This window comes from Hippopotamus amphibius, chromosome X, assembly GCF_030028045.1.
Source record: "Hippopotamus amphibius kiboko isolate mHipAmp2 chromosome X, mHipAmp2.hap2, whole genome shotgun sequence".
NCBI classification, from domain to species: domain Eukaryota; kingdom Metazoa; phylum Chordata; class Mammalia; order Artiodactyla; family Hippopotamidae; genus Hippopotamus; species Hippopotamus amphibius.
This window is the reverse complement of record NC_080203.1, coordinates 55,635,244-55,654,334: the sequence shown is the minus strand read 5'-3', so window position 1 is coordinate 55,654,334 and position 19,091 is coordinate 55,635,244. Positions and strand designations below refer to the sequence as shown.

Here is a 19,091-nt window from a genome sequence, read left to right as displayed (position 1 = left end):
ATTTGCTTTATTTGTTCACTGATGTATTAGTAGAAATGAATGAACATATAAGTGGGTTATTCCTTCTATATTTTGCCTCACCTGTAGTATAACTAGATCTGAAATGGAAAAGTGAAATAAAAATTTTGCTTATATGAAAAAATAAAGCTATTGACAAAGATGAATTTTGTTCAAAGCAAAATTGTTTCTTAAGTAGCTCTACACATTTTGCTAGATATTGCCTTATTTGAATTACATACCCTAGACTTCTGTCTTTCATTTGTTTATTCTGGTTGCTACATAAGTTGCATTACTTGAATTTTTTCCAAAAATGTGAAAATTAATTAAGACAAACATATTTAATCCTTTTGTCAGAAAAAATGCAAATGATTATACAAATGGTAACACTTAAAGGATAGTGAAAAATAGTCAATGAAGACATACAACTTTATTTATCATATCCTTATTTTCTAGAATCAAATTTTGCATTGCCATATACTTAACATACATCTAGGAAAGACCTTATGAACTTTTGCAGAATTTACAATTTTGTAGAATTATTTTTCATTTTTGTTATTGAAGTAATAACACAACATGAGATCTACTGTCTTAAAATTTTAAGTGCACACTTTTGTTGTAAGTGCACAATTACATATTGTTAACTATAGGCACTATGTTGTACATCAGATCTCTAGAACTTATTCATCTTTTATAACTGTAAATTTGTACCCATTGAGCAACAAAATTCCCCATTTCCCCATACCCCAGTTCCTGCAAATTTAAGTAAGCATAATTATTCCAGAGATTATTTTTATTTGGAGGTTAAAATTGCTGACAATCAAACTTTGAAAATGGATATTCTCTTTTTTCAAGCTTGATCAATTCTTGAGGAATTGGGAAATACTCTCATAAAAAAACAGGTTAGAAATACTTTATATACTATTGTTTTAAAATCATCTCAAGGAGTTGCAAAGTTATTTCTCATCAGCATTGTTTGTCCTAAAGCATAAGGGAAAGACAAGGAATCAGGAGCTAACAGGCTGGAGGAACCTGGAGCTACATTTACAGATTCTTGCTTGCCTTTTTGGTGTAGTTTATTCACTAAGGCTTAAGGGGCAAGCAAGCATTCACTGCTCACAACTCCCATTATTTTCAAGGCTGTTTAGCAGACAATAATAAATGCTAAGCAAATAAATCTTTTGAACCACGTAAACCTAGTTCTGATTTTTTTAGGTAACAAAAGCTTACAGAGTTGACCCTAGGTGTTTATTTCTATATCTACATGTATTTTCCATCTGTCTTTATTTACATATAAAACTAGGAAAACACCCATCATGCCTGAGGTTCTTTTCCCATGTTCTCTGAACAGGGAAAAGAAAAGCAAAAATATTTGGTATGAGAAGGGAGTCCCATCTAAGAATTTGAATTGCATATATGGAAAATAACTGTAATCTCAAATCTACTGCAGTTTTGTATGGTCTAAGTATGATCCCTCAATAGACAAAACTTTTGTTTTGCAGAATGTCCTAATACACTTTGTTTCTTATCTGTAGGCCTCAGAGTCTACTCTGCATTGTGAACAGCAGCTGTCAGAAGTTCTACTCCTGTAGACAACAGCAAAGCATGCAGAATGACTTTATCCTGGGAATGAATCAGAATAACTGTATGAAAAAGTCACATAGAGAGCTTGAAAGGATCCCATCTCTCAGGCAGCTAGTAGCAGCCTTTCTAAATAAGAAAGCTATAGAAACTGCATGATGAGATGTCCCAAAAGTGTCTCATTTGGGGAACTTTATTCCCAGCCACACAGTAAGAGGAGGCCTGTCTGCTCCTGACCTTTACTCCTCCTGGAATAGACATGCAGCACATCACATCAAAGCACACAGATACACTTGCTGGAAAATGACTCATCATGTCCTGTTGTTTAGTTAGCCATGTACAGGCATTTATATCTATTTGTGGAAAAGCCTCCAAGCTTGCAAGGAATAATGTGCAGTCCCATCACTACCTGAGTGAAGCAAATACCCTTAAGCTTCCACCTGCCCTAGTTGGCCCATTTCCATTCATTCCCAAGTATATAAGGGAGGAGGTTTCATCGACTGATCATCTGTTTCCAAGAAGAATGTGAAAAATAAGTGTATATACATTTGGAAGGAGCTCACACCCGCTAACAACACTGGTTCATTTAGACCAGGAGTAGCAAACTCATCAGAAAACAATTGAGAAATGTAACTATGTAAAGCCCTTTGGGTGGAAAATATTAAGTGATTATGGGGAGTCTGGTGAACATGAAAGTAAATCCACTGGACCAAACCATAGGCCCCAGTATATTGTTTATTGATGTGGAATAGAATAAAAAAATAAAATCACTGGATATATCTGTATATCAGTAGCTCAAAAGAGAAAATTTAAATTATTAGTTCAGGTCAAATGGATCAACCTGTTAAGATGCTTCATAGAAAAAAGAAGGAGAAAGCTTTGAAAAAAATCTTTTGAAATACACTTAAAAATCGAGTGTAGGAGAGACAGGAAGATGGTGGAGGAGTAAGACATAGAGATCAGCTTCCCTCCCACAAATATATCAAGAATACAGCTGAATGTGGAACAGCTCCTGAATGCTGGCAGGGGACCTCAGACTTCGAAAAAGGTAAAAAAAAATCCCTATGTAACTGGGTAGCGCAAAAGAAAAAAGGGAAAAAAAGAGACAAAGGAACCTGGAGGAGACCTGCCCCTCTGGGACAGAGTTGCGATGGGGGAAAGTTTCCACACACTAGGAAGCCCCATCACTGTCAGGGACAGGGGGAGCTTCAGAGCCCCCAGAGGAGAGGGCAGCAACAGGTGCATGGAGGACAGAGTGGAGAGATCTCACAGACGATTGGTGCCGACCAGCACTTCCCAGCCTGAGTTGCTTGTCTGCTCACCTACTGGGGTAGGTGGGTGCTGGGCACTGAGGCTTCGGTTTCAGATGTCACACCCCAGGGAGAGGACTGGGATTGGCTGTGTGAGGACAGCCTAGAGGGGCTAGTGCACCACAGCTAGCCAGAGGAGAGTCTGGGGAAAAGCCTGGGCCTGTTGGAGAGACAGAAGACATTTGTTTCAGGGTGCTCAGGAGGTGGACTACCATAGGTGCTTCCTGCTCCACGCACACACAGGCAGAAGGGTAATGCCTACATGAGCACCACCAAGAGCCACAGCTGTTATGTCAGAACACAGAGCCCAGTGCTGTGGCGTCCAAGGGTCCTTCGTGCAAGGCAGGTCACTGTCCACACCCTCCCAGCAGCAGGTGAAGCCCACCATTATGAAAGATCCCGCATTCCAGGACCAACTTCCTTGGGAGAACACATGGTACACCTCACGTTCATGCTGACCTCTGTTGCTGCAGGCACCCCACCTCACATTTCAACTAGACTGCCATATTCCTCCCTCCCCCTGGCCTGAGTAAGTGAGCCCTAATTAGCAATGGCTTTCACCCCCTGAGTAGGGAACTGACATCTAAGAGCAGTCCACATGCAGAGGTGGGATCAAAACCAAAACTGAACCCTGATGACTGTAGGACCAAAGAAGAGAAAGGAAAACCTCTCTGTATAGCTGCAGGAGGAGCAGATTAAATGCCTACAATCAGTTTGGTAGACCCTGATTCTGTGGATTACCTGAACAGATGAGTGCTCCTACAATCGAGGCCATTGACTTTGGGGGCATCTGTGGAATTTGGGGGTAACTGTGGACTTTGGGGGCTAGTGTATGTGGGAGTAAGGCCAGTTCAGAGTCTGATCTGACACCACAGTGCCCACAGCAGGTGCAGAGACCTACCTAGATGTATTGGAGGACTTCTTGGTTTGCTTTCCGCTTTTGACTTGTTTCTGGTTCTATGTATTTGGTAGTTTAGTTTTTAGTGTATATTTTGTATGTGGGTTTGTTTATAGGTTTGGTTGCTCTCTTCTTTGTTTTCTCTCATTTTTTCTCTTTTTTTCTCTTTTTGTTCTCCTTTCTTTTTGTGAGTGTGTGTGTACATCTCTTTATGTGATTTGTCTGTTTAGCTTTGCTTTCATCATTTGTTTCGGGGTTTTGTCTGTTCTTTTTCTTTCATTCCATTTTTATCTTCTTCCTATCCTTCCAGGCTGTGCAGTTTACAGGGTCTTGGTGCCCTGGCCAGGAGTTGGACCTGGGCCTGTGAGAGGGGAGAGCTGAGTCCAGGATACTGGACCACCAGAGAACTCCTGATCCCATTGAATAATAATGAGCAAGAGCTGAGCCAGAGGTCTCCATCTAAACATGAAGATCCAGCTCCACCTAACAGTTAGCAAGCTCCAGTGCTGGAAACCTCATACCAAACAACTAGCAAGACAGGAACCACACCAACCATTAGCAGACAGACTGCCTATAGTCATACTAAGCTCACAGGCATGCCAAAACACACCACCAGACATGGCCCTGCACATCAGAAGGACAAGATCCAGCTGCACACATGAGAACATAGGCACCAGTCTCCACTACCAGGAAGCCTATGCAAGCCACTGGACCAACCTCCCCAATGGCAACAGAAAATGGAGTTAATAAGATCTACGACCCTGCACCTCAAGGAAAAGAGACCCCAAACACAGTAAGTTAAACAAAATGAGAAGACAGGGAAAGATGCAGCAGATGAAGGAAAAGTGTAAAAACCCACACGACCAAACAAATCAAAAGGAATTCAGAATAATGATAGTAAAGATGATCCAAGATCTCAGAAATAGTATGGGTGCACATATGGAGAAAATACAATAAATGTTTAACAAGGAGCTAGAAGAACTAAAGAGCAAACAAACAGTGATGAACAACACAATAACTGAAATGGAAAATACTCTAGAATAAATCAATAGCAGAATAACTGACACAGAAGAACAGATAAGAGACCTGGAAGATAGAATGCTGGAAATAACTGCCATAGAGCAGAATAAAGAAAAAAATAATGAAAAGAGTTGAGGACAGTCTCAGAGACCTCTGAGACAACCTTAAACGCATCAACATATAAATTATAGGGCTCCTAGAATAAGAACAGAAGAAAAAAGGGTCTGAGAAAATATTTGAAGATATTATAGTTGAAAACGTCCCTAACATGGAAAAAAATTGGTCAATCATGTCCAGGAAGTGCAGAGAGTCAGATATAGGATAAACTCAAAGAGAAACATGCTGAGAGAAATACTAACCAAAGTATCAAAAATTAAATACAAAAAAAAATTAGCATCAGCAAGGGAAAAGCAACAAATAACATATAAGGGAATCCCCATAGGGTTATGAGCTGAACTTTCAGCAGAAACTCTGCAGGCCAGAAGGGAGTGGTAGGATATATTCACATTGATGAAAGGGAGAAACCTACAACCAAGGTGACTCTACCCAGCAAGGATCTCATTCAGATTTTATGAAGAAATCAAAAGCTTTACAGACGAGCAAAAACTAAGAGAATTCAGCACCACCAGACCAGCTCTACAACAATTGCTAAAGGAACTTCTCTGGAGAGGAAACACAAGAGAAGGAAAAGACCTACAAAAACAAACCCAAAACAATTAAGAAAATGGTAATAGGAACATATATACTGATAATTACCTTAAATGTGAATGGATTAAATGCTCCAACCAAAAGACATAGCCTGGCTGAATGGATACAAAAACAGTGCCTGTATATATGCTATTTACAAGAGACCCACTTCAGACCTAGGGACAGATACAGACTGAAAGTGAGGGGATGGAAAAAGCTATTCCATGCAAATGGAAATCAAAAGAAAGCTGGGGTATCAATACTCATATCAGACAAAATACACTTTAAAATAAAGACTATTAGAAGTGACAAGGAAGGACACTACCTAATGATAAAGGGCTCAATCTTAGAAGAAAATGTAACAATTGTAAATATTTATGCACCCAACACAGGAGCACCTCAATACATAAGACAAATGCTAACATCCATAAAAGGGGAAATTGACAGTAACACAATAATAGTAGGAGACTTTAACACCCTATTTACACCAATGGGCAAATCATCTGAACAGAAATTAAATAAACACAAGTTCTAAAGGACACATTAGACCAGATGGACTTAATCAAAATTTATAGAACTTTCTATCCAAAATCAACTGAATACACTTTCTTCTCAAGTGCACACAGAACATCCTCTAGGATAGATAACATCTTGGGTTTCAAATTAGCCCCAATAAATTTAAGAAAATGGAAATTTTATTAAGCATCTTTTCTGTTTTTTTTTAAGAAAATTTATTGAGATATAATTCACATACAATAAACTGCATATATTTAAAGTGTACAATGTTATATATTTTTTTCTTATTAGTAATGTATATATGGCAATCTCAATCTCCTAATTTATCCCACCACACCTCCCACCTGCTTTCCCCATTTGCTATCCATATGTTTGTTCTCTACATCTGTGTCTCTATTTATGCCTTGCAAACCAGTTGATTTGTACCATTTTTCTAGATTCCACATGTATAAGTTAATATACAATAATTGTTTTTCACTTTTGGAGTTACTTCACTCTGTATGACAGTCTCTAGGTCCATCCATGTCTCTACAAATGTCCCTATTTCATTCCTTTTTATGGAGGAGTAATATTCCATTGTATATATGTACCACATCTTCTTTGTTCATTCATCTGTTGATGGACATTTAGGTTGCTTCCATGACCTGGCTACTATAAATAGTGCTTCAATGAACATTGGGGTGCATGTGTCTTTTTTTTTTTTTTTTTTTGAGAAAGTAGTAAGGATTTTTATTGTCAAAACAAGTAAGAGATACAAACACAACAGAAGACACAAATAAATTAATTGTCCTGATCATTTTAGACTCCAGGGTGTCTCTGTGGGAAGGTCAGCTCAGCTCCTTGTATAGACACCATACTGTCCAAAGCAAGAGACAGCAGGAATTTGAGACAGTGTTCAAGACAATGATTGAACAAGTACACAGTGAGAAGAAATGAGAAGGTTGTTTCCCTAGTTCCTTTCCTCAGTGAGGTACATGTTTATAAAGGTATGAGGCTCATTTGGGGGGGAAATGATTGCATACAGAAATTTTTTTAATTCTTCCACCACCCAGGAAAAAAATTTTCAGGCCCTGTCCTGAACAAGAAAATCAAAATAGGGTGACACTAGTTTCATGTGAACCTCAAGACTATACTTGAACTGCTGCTGTCGCCTTCATTAAAAAAGTTTAACACCTGTTTATCTATACCAGACCAGTACTCTAAATTTTATCCCTTAGGAAGTTTTCAACCAAATGGGAGTTAAATTAATCTCACTTTAAAGTGCAAGAAAGGATATGTAAGACTAGTGTCTGTTCTGTGTCACACCAAAGAGAAGCATCCCTCCAGCAGCACTGGCCCAAGAGGTACTACAGTAAGAATTGGCTGCAGGACAAAGTGGTCCATGAGGTCCACTGGAAAGCACGGAGACTCCAGTTTCAGCCCCAAACCAAGGGGGATCCCTACCATGGCTGGCTCTTAACTGTACCCATGATCTCAGACAGACCTTGGGTCCCCCTAACCGACAAGGCTGGAGCACAGAGTGCCAGCCAAGAGGGCCAAAGTCATCTAACCTAGTCCATGAATGCCTCCATGTGTGATCTTCCCATGTGCACATGGACAGTGGTAAAGGAATCAAGGAGCCTTGGGTCTGGAACAACACAAACATTATTTACCTAGTGAACAACAATCACAGTCCCTGGCTGGGGTGAATGATAGCAGAATAGGTAATGAGACCCCCATACACCACTGCCGAGGTTCAGTCTAGCTTTAAATGAAAACACAAAAGGGCTTCTTCCACACAAGCGCAAGCTTTGCACTAATGTTTCTCAAAAACCAATTATGTCTCCAGCTCTAGCCTCAGTGTGAAAGATTTTTAAAAAAGACAAAACTTTTCCTATGTCAGAGCCAAGGTAAAGGGGGGCTGGGCTCAAGACACCCTGTACCCAGAGTCCCCGGAATAGCCAGAGCTCTAGAAGCCAGTGGTTGTGAGGACATTCAAGTCCCGGGGTTTGAGGCTATGGGCCCGCGGTGGCTGTTTCTTCCCTTCCATCACTGGGATGTCCATCTTGGGTGGTTTGAACGTTGCCGGATCCTCGGCCACTCGGGTGGCCTGCGTGCGAATCAGTTCCGTTGGAGAAGGCTTTTGCGCTCCTTTGTAGGCCTGGATGGCAAAACCTCCTGAATCAGACTTCTGGAGGGATCTTGGTCCAAAGAGGCTGCATTTATCTGCCGAGCTTCTGTCTTTATCCCCACTTCCAGAATCCATGGTGCTAAGATTGGGGCCAGATAAGGCTGTGGAAGAACCAGAAATGAACCAGCCTCTGGGCTTCTGCTTAGGGGAAGAGTGGGGGCTGCTGCTTGTGGTGGACTGGGTGGAGGCCGGCTGCTTCTCCTCTCTTGTTATCTCTCCACTCTGGAGCTTTAGTTTGTGGAGTGCTTCTGCCACTCGAAGGTACTTGGTCTCCTCGGTGGTGAGGCCCTTGTGGGGTGTGTAGCCAGCATCTCTCAGTCCTGCCTGTTGCTCAAAATGCTGAATGCTCTCCTGGGTCTGTCTTGTGATCAGAGAACTCATGATGACATGGGTAGCTTTAGCCTTCACCACGGGGACCTTGTCCGCACTGTCAGTGGCCGATAGTGGGGGCGGGGCACGGGAGGAGACACTGGTCTCTCCTTCCTCCACCTTGGCGAGGTCCTGATACTTGCGCTCTGGAATCACTGACTTCCAAGGGATGCTGCCCATGTCAGATGGAGGAGGAGTCATGGGCGTAGGGTCCTCAAGGGCATCATCATAGCTGAATGCCTGGCAGTACATCCCGATGGGCAGGGACATCTTGCCTAGAGGCCCACTAGGCTCAAGAGCAGGCACTTCTGGTTGTCTCAAAGCCATTGAAAGACTGGGATCCAGGTGCTTTTTCTGTACAGAATTCGGAGCTGAGTCCCTGCCACCAGAGTGAAATGATGTGACGATTATGCTGACAGACAGATATTAATGAGGAACATTGTCCAGCTGCTGGAAATTAGCAAAGCTGTTCTGGAAGAGTCCATCCATTCCAGAGGTTCTGTTATTTCCCCGCCGCGGAGCTGCCTGTGGCCCAAGCTCCAGCACTAGAGAGGCTCCGAGGATCCACGTCTCTCGAGAGGCTGTGGCGCATTCAGGACCCAAGCCATGGTGTGAGCGGCGCTGTGCCCGTGGTGACACAGAAGACCCCAGGCACCCGCATGTGCCTTTTTGAATTATGATTTTCTCCTGGTATATGCCCAGTAGTGGGATTGCTGGGTCATATAGTAATTCTATCTTTAGTTTTTCAAGGAACCTCCATATTGTTCTCCATAGTGGCTGTATCAATTTACATTCCCACCAACAGTGCAAGAGCATTCCCTTTTCTCCACACCCTCTCCAGCATTTACTGTTTGTAGATTTTCTGATGATGCCCATTGTAACCAGTGTGAGGTGATATGTCATTGTAATTTTGATTTGCATTTCTCTAATAATTAGTGATGTTGAGCAGCTTTTCATATGTCTCTTGGCCATCTGTATGTCTTCTTTGGAGAAATGCCTATTTAGGTCTTCTGACCATTTTTTGATTGAGGTGTTTGTTTCTTTGATATTGACCTGCATGAACTGTTTATATATTTTGGAGATTAATCCTTTGTTTGTTGATTTGTTTGCAAATATTTTCTCCCAGTCTGAGGGTTATCTTTTCATCTTGTTTATAGTTTCCTTTGCTGTGCAAAAGCTTTTAAGTTTCATTAGGTCCCACATTTATTTTTGTTTTTATTTCCATTACTCTAGAACGTGGGTCAAAAAAGATCTTGCTGCAATTTATGACAAAGAGTGTTCTTCCTATGTTTTCCTCTGGATGTTTTATACTGTCTGGCCTTGCATTTAGGTCTTTAATCAATTTTGACTTCATTTTTGTGCATGGTGTAAGGGAGTGTTCTAATTTGATTTCTTTACATGTAGCTTTCCAGTTTTCCCAGCACCACTCATTTTAGAGGTTAGCTTTTCTCCATTGTATATCCTTGCCTCCTTTGTTATAGATTACTTAACCATAGTTTATCTCTGGGCTTTCTATCCTGTTCCCTTGATCTATAGTTCTGTTTTTGTGTCAGTGCCATATTGTCTTGATTCCTGTAGCCTTACTGTATTGTCTAAAGTTAGAGAGTCTGATTCCTCCAGCTCTGATTTTTACCCTCAAGATTGCTTTGGCTTCATGGTCTTTTGTGTATCCATACAAGTTTTAGGATTTTTTTGTTCTAGTTTTGTAAAAACTATCATTGATAAATTGATAGGGATTGCATTGAAACTGTAAATTACTTTGGGTAGTGCAGTCATTTTCACAATTTTGATTCTTCCAATCCAAGAGCATGGTATATCTCTCCATCTGTCTGTGTCATCTTTGGTTTCATTCATTAGTGTCTTATAGTTTTCTGAGTACAGGTCTTTTACCTCCTTAGTTAGGTTTACTCCTAGGTATTTTATTCTTTTTGTTGCAGTGGTGCATGAGATTGTTTCCTTAATTTCTCTTTCTGATCTTTCCTTGTTACTGTATAGAAATGCAAGAGATTTCTGTCTTAAGCATCTTTTCCAACCACAATGCTATGAAACTAGATATAAATAACAGGAAAAAAAAGCTGTAAAAAATACAAACACATGGAGGCTAAGCCGCATGCTACTAAATAACCAAGAGATCACTGAAGAAACTAAAGAGGAAATCACAAAATCCCTAGGAACTAATGATAATGAAAACATGGCAACCCAAAATCTTTGGGATGCAACAAAAGCAGTTTTAAGAGGGAAGTTCATAGCAATACAATCCTACCTCAGGAAGCAAGAAAAATCTGAAATAACCTATGATTACATTTAAAGCAATTAGAGAAAGAACAAAATAAAACCCCCAAAGTTAGCAGAAGGAAAGAAATTATGAAGCTCAGTTCAGAAATAAATGAAAAAGAAATGAAGGAATAAAAAAGCAAAGATCAATAAAACTAAAAGCTGGCTCTTTGAGAAGATAAACATAATTGATAAACCATTATCTAGACTCATCAGGAAAAGAAAGGAGAAGGCTCAAATCAACAGACTCACAAATGAAAAGGAGAAGTAGCAACTGACACTGCAGAAATACAAAGGATAGTGAGAGATTACTGCAAGCAACTATATGACAATAAAATGGGCAACTTGGAAGAAATGGACAAATTCTTAGAAAAGTACAACCTTCCAAGACTGAACCAGGAAGAAATAGAAAATATGAACAGACCAATCAGAAGCACTGACATTGAAACTGTGATTAAAAATCTTCCAACAAATAAAAGCCCAGGGCCAGATGGCTTCACAGGTGAATTCTCTCTCACACTTAGAGAAGAGCTAATACCTATCCTTCTCAAAGTCTTCCAAAATATAGCAGAAGGAGGAACACTCCCACACTTATTCTATGAGGTCACCATCACCCTGATATCAAAACCAGACAAAAATATCAAACACACAAAAAAGGAAATTACAGGCCAATTTAGCTGATGAACATAGATGCAAAAATCATCAACAAAATACTAGAAAACAGAATTCAACAGTACATTAAAAGGATCATACACCATGATCAAGTTGGGTGTTTCCCTGGAATGCAAGTATTCTTCAGTATATGCAAATCAATCATTTGACACAGCATATTAACACACCAAAGGATAAAAACCATTTAATAATCTCCATAGGTGCAGAAAAAGCTTTTGACAAAATACAACACCCATTTTTGATAAAAAATCTCCAGAAAGTGGGCATGGAAGGAACCTACCTCAACATAACAAAGGCCATATATGACAAACCCACAGCCAGAAATATCCTCAATTGTGAGTAACAAAGTATTTCCTCTATGATCAGGAACAAGACAAGGATGCCCACCTTCACCACTATTATTCAACAAGGTGTGGAAGTTTTAGCCACAGCAATCAGAGAAGAAAAAGAAATAAAAGGAATCCAAATTGAAAAAGAAGTAAAACTCTCACTGTTGACAGATATCATGATACTATATATAGAAAATCCTAAAGATGCTACCAGAAACCTTCTAGAGCTAATCAAAGAATTTGGTAAAGTAGCAAGATACAAAATTAATGCATAGAAATATCTTGCATTCCTATACACTAACAACAAAAAATCAGAAAGAGAAATTCAGGAAACACTTCCAGTTACCATTGCAAGAAAAAGAATAAAATACCTAGTAATGATCCTACCTAAGGAGGCAAAAGATCTCTATGAAGAAAATTATAGGACACTAATGAAAGAAATCAAAGATGACACAGATAGATGGAGATATATACCATGTTCTTGGATTGGAAGGATCAAGATTGTGAAAATGACTACACTACCTAAAGTAATTTACAGATTCAATGCAATCCCTATCAATTTATCAATGATAGTTTTTACAAAACTAGAACAAAAAAATCCTAAAACTTGTATGGATACACAAAAGACCACAAAGCCAAAGCAATCTTGAGAAGGAAAAACCAAGCTGGAGGAATCAGGCTCCCTCACTTCAGACTATACTACAAATCTACAGTAATCAAGATAGTATGGTACTGGCACAAAAACAGAAATATAGATCAATGGAACAGAATGGAAAGCCCAGAGATAAACTATGGTCACCTAATCTATGACAAAGGAGGCAAGAATATACAATGGAGAAAAGACAGTCTCTTCAATAAGTGTTTCTGGGAAAACTGGACAGCTACATGTAAAAAATAAAATTATGACACTCCCTAACACCATACAAAAATATAGACTCAAAATGAATTAAAGACCTAGATGTAAGACCAGACAGTATAAAACGCTTAGAGGAAAACACAAGCAGGACACTATGATATAAATGAGATCCTTTTTGGCCTACTTCCTAGAGTAATGGAAATAGAAACAAAAATAAACAAATGGGACCTATTGAAATTTAAAAGCTTTTGCACAGCAAAGGAAAACCATAAATAAGAAAAAAAGACAACCCTCAGAATGGGAGAAAATATTTGCAAAGGAAGCAACTGACAGAGTTAATCTCTATGTATAACTGAATCACTTTGCTATATATCTGAAACTAACACAACATTGTTAATCAATTATACACCCTTATAAAACAAAAAATTAAAAAAATAATCTCCAAAGTATACAAGCAGTTCATGCAGCTCAGTAACAACAACAACAAAAAAATTCCAGAAATATGCAGAACTCTTAAATTGACATTTCTCCAAAGAAAACATACAGATGGCCAACAAACACGTGAAAAGATGCTCAACATCACTAATCATTAGAGAAATGCAAATCAAAAGCACAATGATGTATTAACTCACAATGCTCAGAATGGCCATCATCAAAAATTCTAGGAACAATAAATGTTGGAAAGGCTGTGGAGAAAAGGAACACTCTTGCACAGTTGGTGGGAACATAACTAGATACAGCCACTATAGAAAACAGTATGGAGGTTTCATAAAAAAGAAAACTAAAAATAGAACTACCTTAGAAGCCAGCAACACTACTACTGGGCGTATACCCTGAGGAAACCATTATTCAAAAGATATAAGTACCCCAATCTTCATTGCAGCACTGTTTACAATAGCCAGACATAGAATCAACCTAACTGCCCATCAACAGATGAATGGATAAAGATGTGGCACATATTTATAGTGGAATATTACTCAGCTATAAAAAGGAATGAAATTGAGTTATTTGTAGTGAGTTGGGTGGACCTAGAGTCTGTCACACAAAGTGAAGTAAGTCAGAAAGAGAAAAACAAATACTGTAAGCTAACACATGCATATGGAGTCTTAAAAAATGATACTGATGAACCCAGTGGCAAGGCAAAACAAAGAAATAGATGTAGAAAGCGAACCTGAGGACTGGGTGGAGGAAGGGAAGTTCGGTAGAAGTGAGAGAGTAGCATTGACACATACACTACGAAATGTGAAATAGATGGCAAGTGGAAAGCAACTGCATAACACAGGGAGATCAACCTGATGATTGGTTACCTAAGGGGATGGGATATTGAGGGTGGGAAGGAGACCCAAGAGGGAGGGGATATGGGGGTATATGTATAAATACAGCAGATTCACTTTGTTGTACGGCAAAAACTTGCACAAAAGTGTAAATCAATTATACTCCAATAAAGATCTGAAAAAATAATCGTGTGCCAACTTATTTTTTGAATACACTTAAAAATCGAGTGCTGACTTCCACCCAAAAAGAATAATTTCTCAGTATTCTAGGATGTTTTAATTGCCAAAAATTACATGAAGAGATGCATTCAGTTGCAGAAGAGACCATGGCAAAGCATGTCTCTCTCTCTCTCTCTCTCTCTCTCTCTCTCATATCTATCTATCTATCTATCTATCTATCTATCTATCTATCTATCATCTAATCATCTATCTGGTATTTTTACACAGAAAATGTACATTGTCTTCAAATGTTTATGGCACATTTCAAATAATGATCCTCTGTAGAAGTCACAAAGAAAATTACTTTTTTTCCAAACACTTGGTAAGTGCTTTTCACATGTATAATACTATAAAGAACCCTGTAAGCTTGATACTATCATTCTCTGTACTTTAGAGGTAAGGAAGAAATTCTTTCTCAAGAGCACAGAGTTCATAAATAGTGGAGCTGGTTTTGAACTCTGCCCAAGTAGCTAAGTATTTGAAAACTTGTCAAAGACTGAAATTGTGGAACTAGATTAAATTGAATATAAATTGTACCCAACTTTCAAGTAATAAATAATTCATATATTATTTAAACCAGCTCATAACATACAGACAGAAGGAAACCACCCAAATCATTTATGAATCTAGAGTAATGCTGATAATGACATGATACATTTAGAAAAAAATTTAATAGCCTTGACTCACTGTTGTAAGGAATAAAAGTTCCTTCTATATTTGATATACATTTGACTGTCTATGATGTGCAAGGTTCTATGCTAGGAACCAAATGAAAATTAACTAATGTAATATTAACCAGATAACTACATAGAAAATTCCACATCTATCTTGTCCATTTCTTTATCTCTAACACCTAGAGTAGTGCCTGATACATGTTAGAAATTCAAATATTTATTGAATTAATAGCTTAATGAAAGTGTAGGAATAGATAAGGGATTTATAGAAAAATATTTTTATGATTTTCACTAAAATATATCAAAACCTACTTTATTTTTTTATTGGCTGCATTGGGTCTTCATTGCTGTGGGCGGGTTTTCTCTAGTTCAGGAGAGCAGAGTCTACCCTTATTTGCAGTGTGCAGCCTTCTCATTGCAGTGGCTTCTCTTGTTGATGAGCATGAGCTCTAGGTGTATGGGCTTCAGCAGTTGTGGCATGAGGGCTCAGTAATTGTGGCTTGTGGGATCTAGAGCGCAGGCTCAGTAGTTGTTGTGCATGGGCTTAGTTGCTCTGTGGCATGTGGGATCTTCCTGGATCACAGGTCAAACCCATGCCATCTGCATTGGCAGGCAGATTCTTAACCACTGAGCCACCAAGGATGTCCCTCAAAACCTACTTTAAATCTCTAAGATTCAAGAGTTTTGAACTGAGGTAGAAAATTTGATAAATGAAGAGTCCAGATGCAAAATAAAACATAAACAAGAATTTGCATAGAAAAGGTAATGTTTCAAGTAATTGGAGAGAAAGGATGACTTATTTAATGAATTATGTTAGAATAATTAACCATTTGGGAAAATAATACAGTGAAATATTTAGCTCACATCACTATTTCCAGAAATAGATTTCAGAGGGTGGAAAGATCTAAATGTAAACCAAAAGAATGATTTTAAAAATTGTTAAAGTTTTAAAGGAAAATATTAGAGGATATGTATATAAACATGATTCAAAGATTAAAAATTTAAAAGAGAAATTTAGACAAGTTTGAATGAAGAAATTTTTTTTTTAATCTATGTGACAAAAGACACTATAAACAAATATAGAGAACAGGTAACAAACTGGGAAACACATTTACAAGTATATGTGACAAACAAAAAAGTCATGTCTATAATATTTGAGAATTTATAAACCAATAAAAAACAAATACCTCATTTAAAATTAGAAAACACAATGAGGATTGCAAATTGCTAACAAACACAGGAAAAGAAACTTCAAACTTACTAATCAAACAGATGCAAATCAAAACATGTTCTCTTCACTGTTTCAAAGATTTAAAATATAGAAAACATTTAGTGATAGCAAGAGCATATGTATATAATGTTGGTACAAGCATAAATTTATGGAACATATTCAGAGGACCATAGAAATATTAATTAAAATGTAAATTCTACAAAACCATTGAATTATAAAATCTATTTGTCCAGTGTTTTTGTGAACAAACATTTGTACAAATGCATATAATATTCAGACAACATTTTAATAAAGTATTTGAAGCAATAAAAATGCCTATTTAGATGTCTAATTTATAGTGTCTTTACATAATGGACCACTCTGCAACTATAAGACAGAATGTCGTTATAAGGTATTTATATTTTTAAGTACAAATTGAAGTTGCATAAAATAATAGTATAGGATGGTAAGTATTTATAAACAAATTATTTATAATATTTACATTTCTTTTACTGTTGTTTTTTTAACTTATGAAGTATTTCCAAAATATAAAGGAAAAAAACAGAGAATGAGATAATACTCCAATTACCTACCACCTATATTTAATATATTTACTTATTAAATACTTTTAGTAAATAAAATGTTACAGTTGGAACTCATTTATGCCTTGCCATTGACCACCTCCACTCACCACCTTTCCCCTCCCCTATTTTAAGAAGTATTATCCAAAAGTTGTCATTATTATTCCTATTCATGTTTTTTTACATGTTCATAAAATGTAATGCACTGTGCTTTTAAATTTTACATAAATGATATTTTATTAGTTATCTTTGTAGTACATCAAATTACCCTATAACTTAGTGACTTAAAAGAAAAAGACATTTATTATCTCACAGTTTCTGTGGATAAGGAATATAGGTGTGGCTTGACTGGGTGCCTCTGCCTCAAGGTCTCTCACAAGCCTGAAATCAAGATATTATTCACAGATGAAGTGTCATCTGAAGGCTCAACAGAGGGAAAATCTGCCTCCAAGTTCACTGACATGGTTGTTAGTAGAATCCTGTTCCTTTTGAGTTGTTGAACTGAGAGCCTCAGTTCCTCACTTGTTATTGACCAGAAGCCTCCTGTACAGGGAAGTCAATAGTGCAAGTCCCAGACTGAATTCGAAGGCTTGAGAACCAAGAATGCATACCTCTGAGGGCAGGAGAAGATGAATGTCTTAGCTCAAGCAAGGAGAGCAAATTGTCCCTTCTTCCACATTTTGTTTTGTTCAAGCCCTCAGTGGTCTGGATGATATTCACCCACATTGGTGAGTGCACTCTTCTTTACTCAGTCTACTAATTCAAATGCTAATCTCTTTCAGAAACAGAATCACAGATACACCCAGAAATAATATTTTACTAGCTATCTGGACATCTCTTGGCCCACTCAAGTTTGCACATAAAATTAACCATCACACCTCCCCTATGTTTCTTGACCCATGGACTTCCCAATAGGGCAGCTCACAATATGGAAGCTGACTTCCATCAGAGCTACAAAGTAAGAGAGCAAGAAAGGGTAAGCAAGACCAAAGCCAGAGTCTTTTCTATTCATTAGAAGCAAGTTATTATGTTCAGCCCACACTCATGAGGAGAGGATTACACAAGGACATATATCAGGAAGTGGGAATTGTTAGAGGTGATCTCAGTGGCTGCCTATCACCATCATTATCATACAAGGCATACTTTCCTGCAACATTTTTGGGTTATCATGCTTTGTAGATTTACCCATGTCAATCCATCATTTAATCATTTTAAGCATTGTATAGTATAATTTATGTAAGGATTTTCATCATATTAACAGACTAACTTAGTTTTAACATTTTACACTCCTATCAGAATTGTATGAGAATATATATTTCCTTAAACTTTGACTTTCTACATTTCTGTATTGTTTTCATTTAGTAGAATGAGCAGGTATGACTTCCATACTTAAAAAAATATTTTTAAAATAGCATAAATTAAAATATGCATAATCCAAATCTGCATGAGTCATTGAGGTCATCCTTATCACATGATATTAGACAGAAACCCAATGTCAATGACTACGAAGTCCAGGAAAAAAATTTGTCATCATTGAATAATTTCAGAGGAATCCATGTGCGTGATACACATCTAAATGTACTAAATTTACTCACGTCTCATGTCAATGTCTAACTCTTCACAATGCTATTTCTCAAACTCCTCTATATCCACTAACACCTCAACTTTCACAAGAATTACTATAGATTTTTAAATTTCAGTCTGCTCCTCTTCCTCTCAATTGTACCTCAATATACTATGTTATAGGCCATTGTAGTACTTCTGGACTTCACTCATGTGTTTTCTTTACACATTATCCTGTTTGTACAACGTGTCCCAAAGTTTAACATTACAGATAAACACAGGGATTTTCCTGGGGGAGGGATGGTTTTGGTATGAATAAGGGATATGGGAAGGGAAAATCTGTAAATGCATTAATAATTCTTTGTCACACCAAAACAAACTCTACCTTGAGAAAAAAAGGAAGAATATATAAGGAATCAATTTAGTTTAGTACATTAAATTGGTAGTTTTTCACAGTTTCAAAATTTAAATTGGTTGCTATGATAAAAATAATTCTACTCAATGTATGTTAATGGCACAATATCAGGAAAACTGTGAATTTCAAAATCCTCTTGAATTTTCTGAACCACCTGTACTTGTGTTTCCTTTTTTTTTTCAAATTAACATTATATTAGTATGTTTATCTTAGATATACTAAACATGTTACATTTTAGTCAGACAATTTATCTACTCAATTAAGAGAGATATGCATAAGAATCATTCGTGCCCTAAGAGAGATTATACATAATGTTGATTACCAACCATTCTAGTTGGCTTTACAGTTATTTAGAAATATTAAGGGGAGAAATAAACAGTTATTCCTAACTCATTTAAATGCGATCTTCAAAACCATCATGCATGCCAGACTTTTAAAAAGAATAAGCTAATCTAAGTAATTTAGGCAATGAAAGA

General features: G+C 37.6%; 1 protein-coding gene across 1 annotated transcript; it reads right to left on the bottom strand.

The window, feature by feature from the left end:
• Positions 1–7,957: 7,957 nt before the first annotated feature.
• Positions 7,958–9,053, bottom strand: LOC130842325 (putative monooxygenase p33MONOX). Its single transcript, XM_057718964.1, has one exon. The coding sequence runs from the start codon at positions 8,873–8,875 to the stop codon at positions 7,958–7,960; it is 918 nt and encodes a 305-aa protein (XP_057574947.1). The 5' UTR covers positions 8,876–9,053.
• Between the last annotated feature and the right edge of the window lie 10,038 nt (positions 9,054–19,091).

Bases quoted from the DNA above. Each gene is read 5' to 3' on its own strand.
- LOC130842325 (XM_057718964.1), bottom strand. From the start codon at position 8,875: ATGGCTTTGAGACAACCAGAAGTGCCTGCTCTTGAGCCTAGTGGGCCT.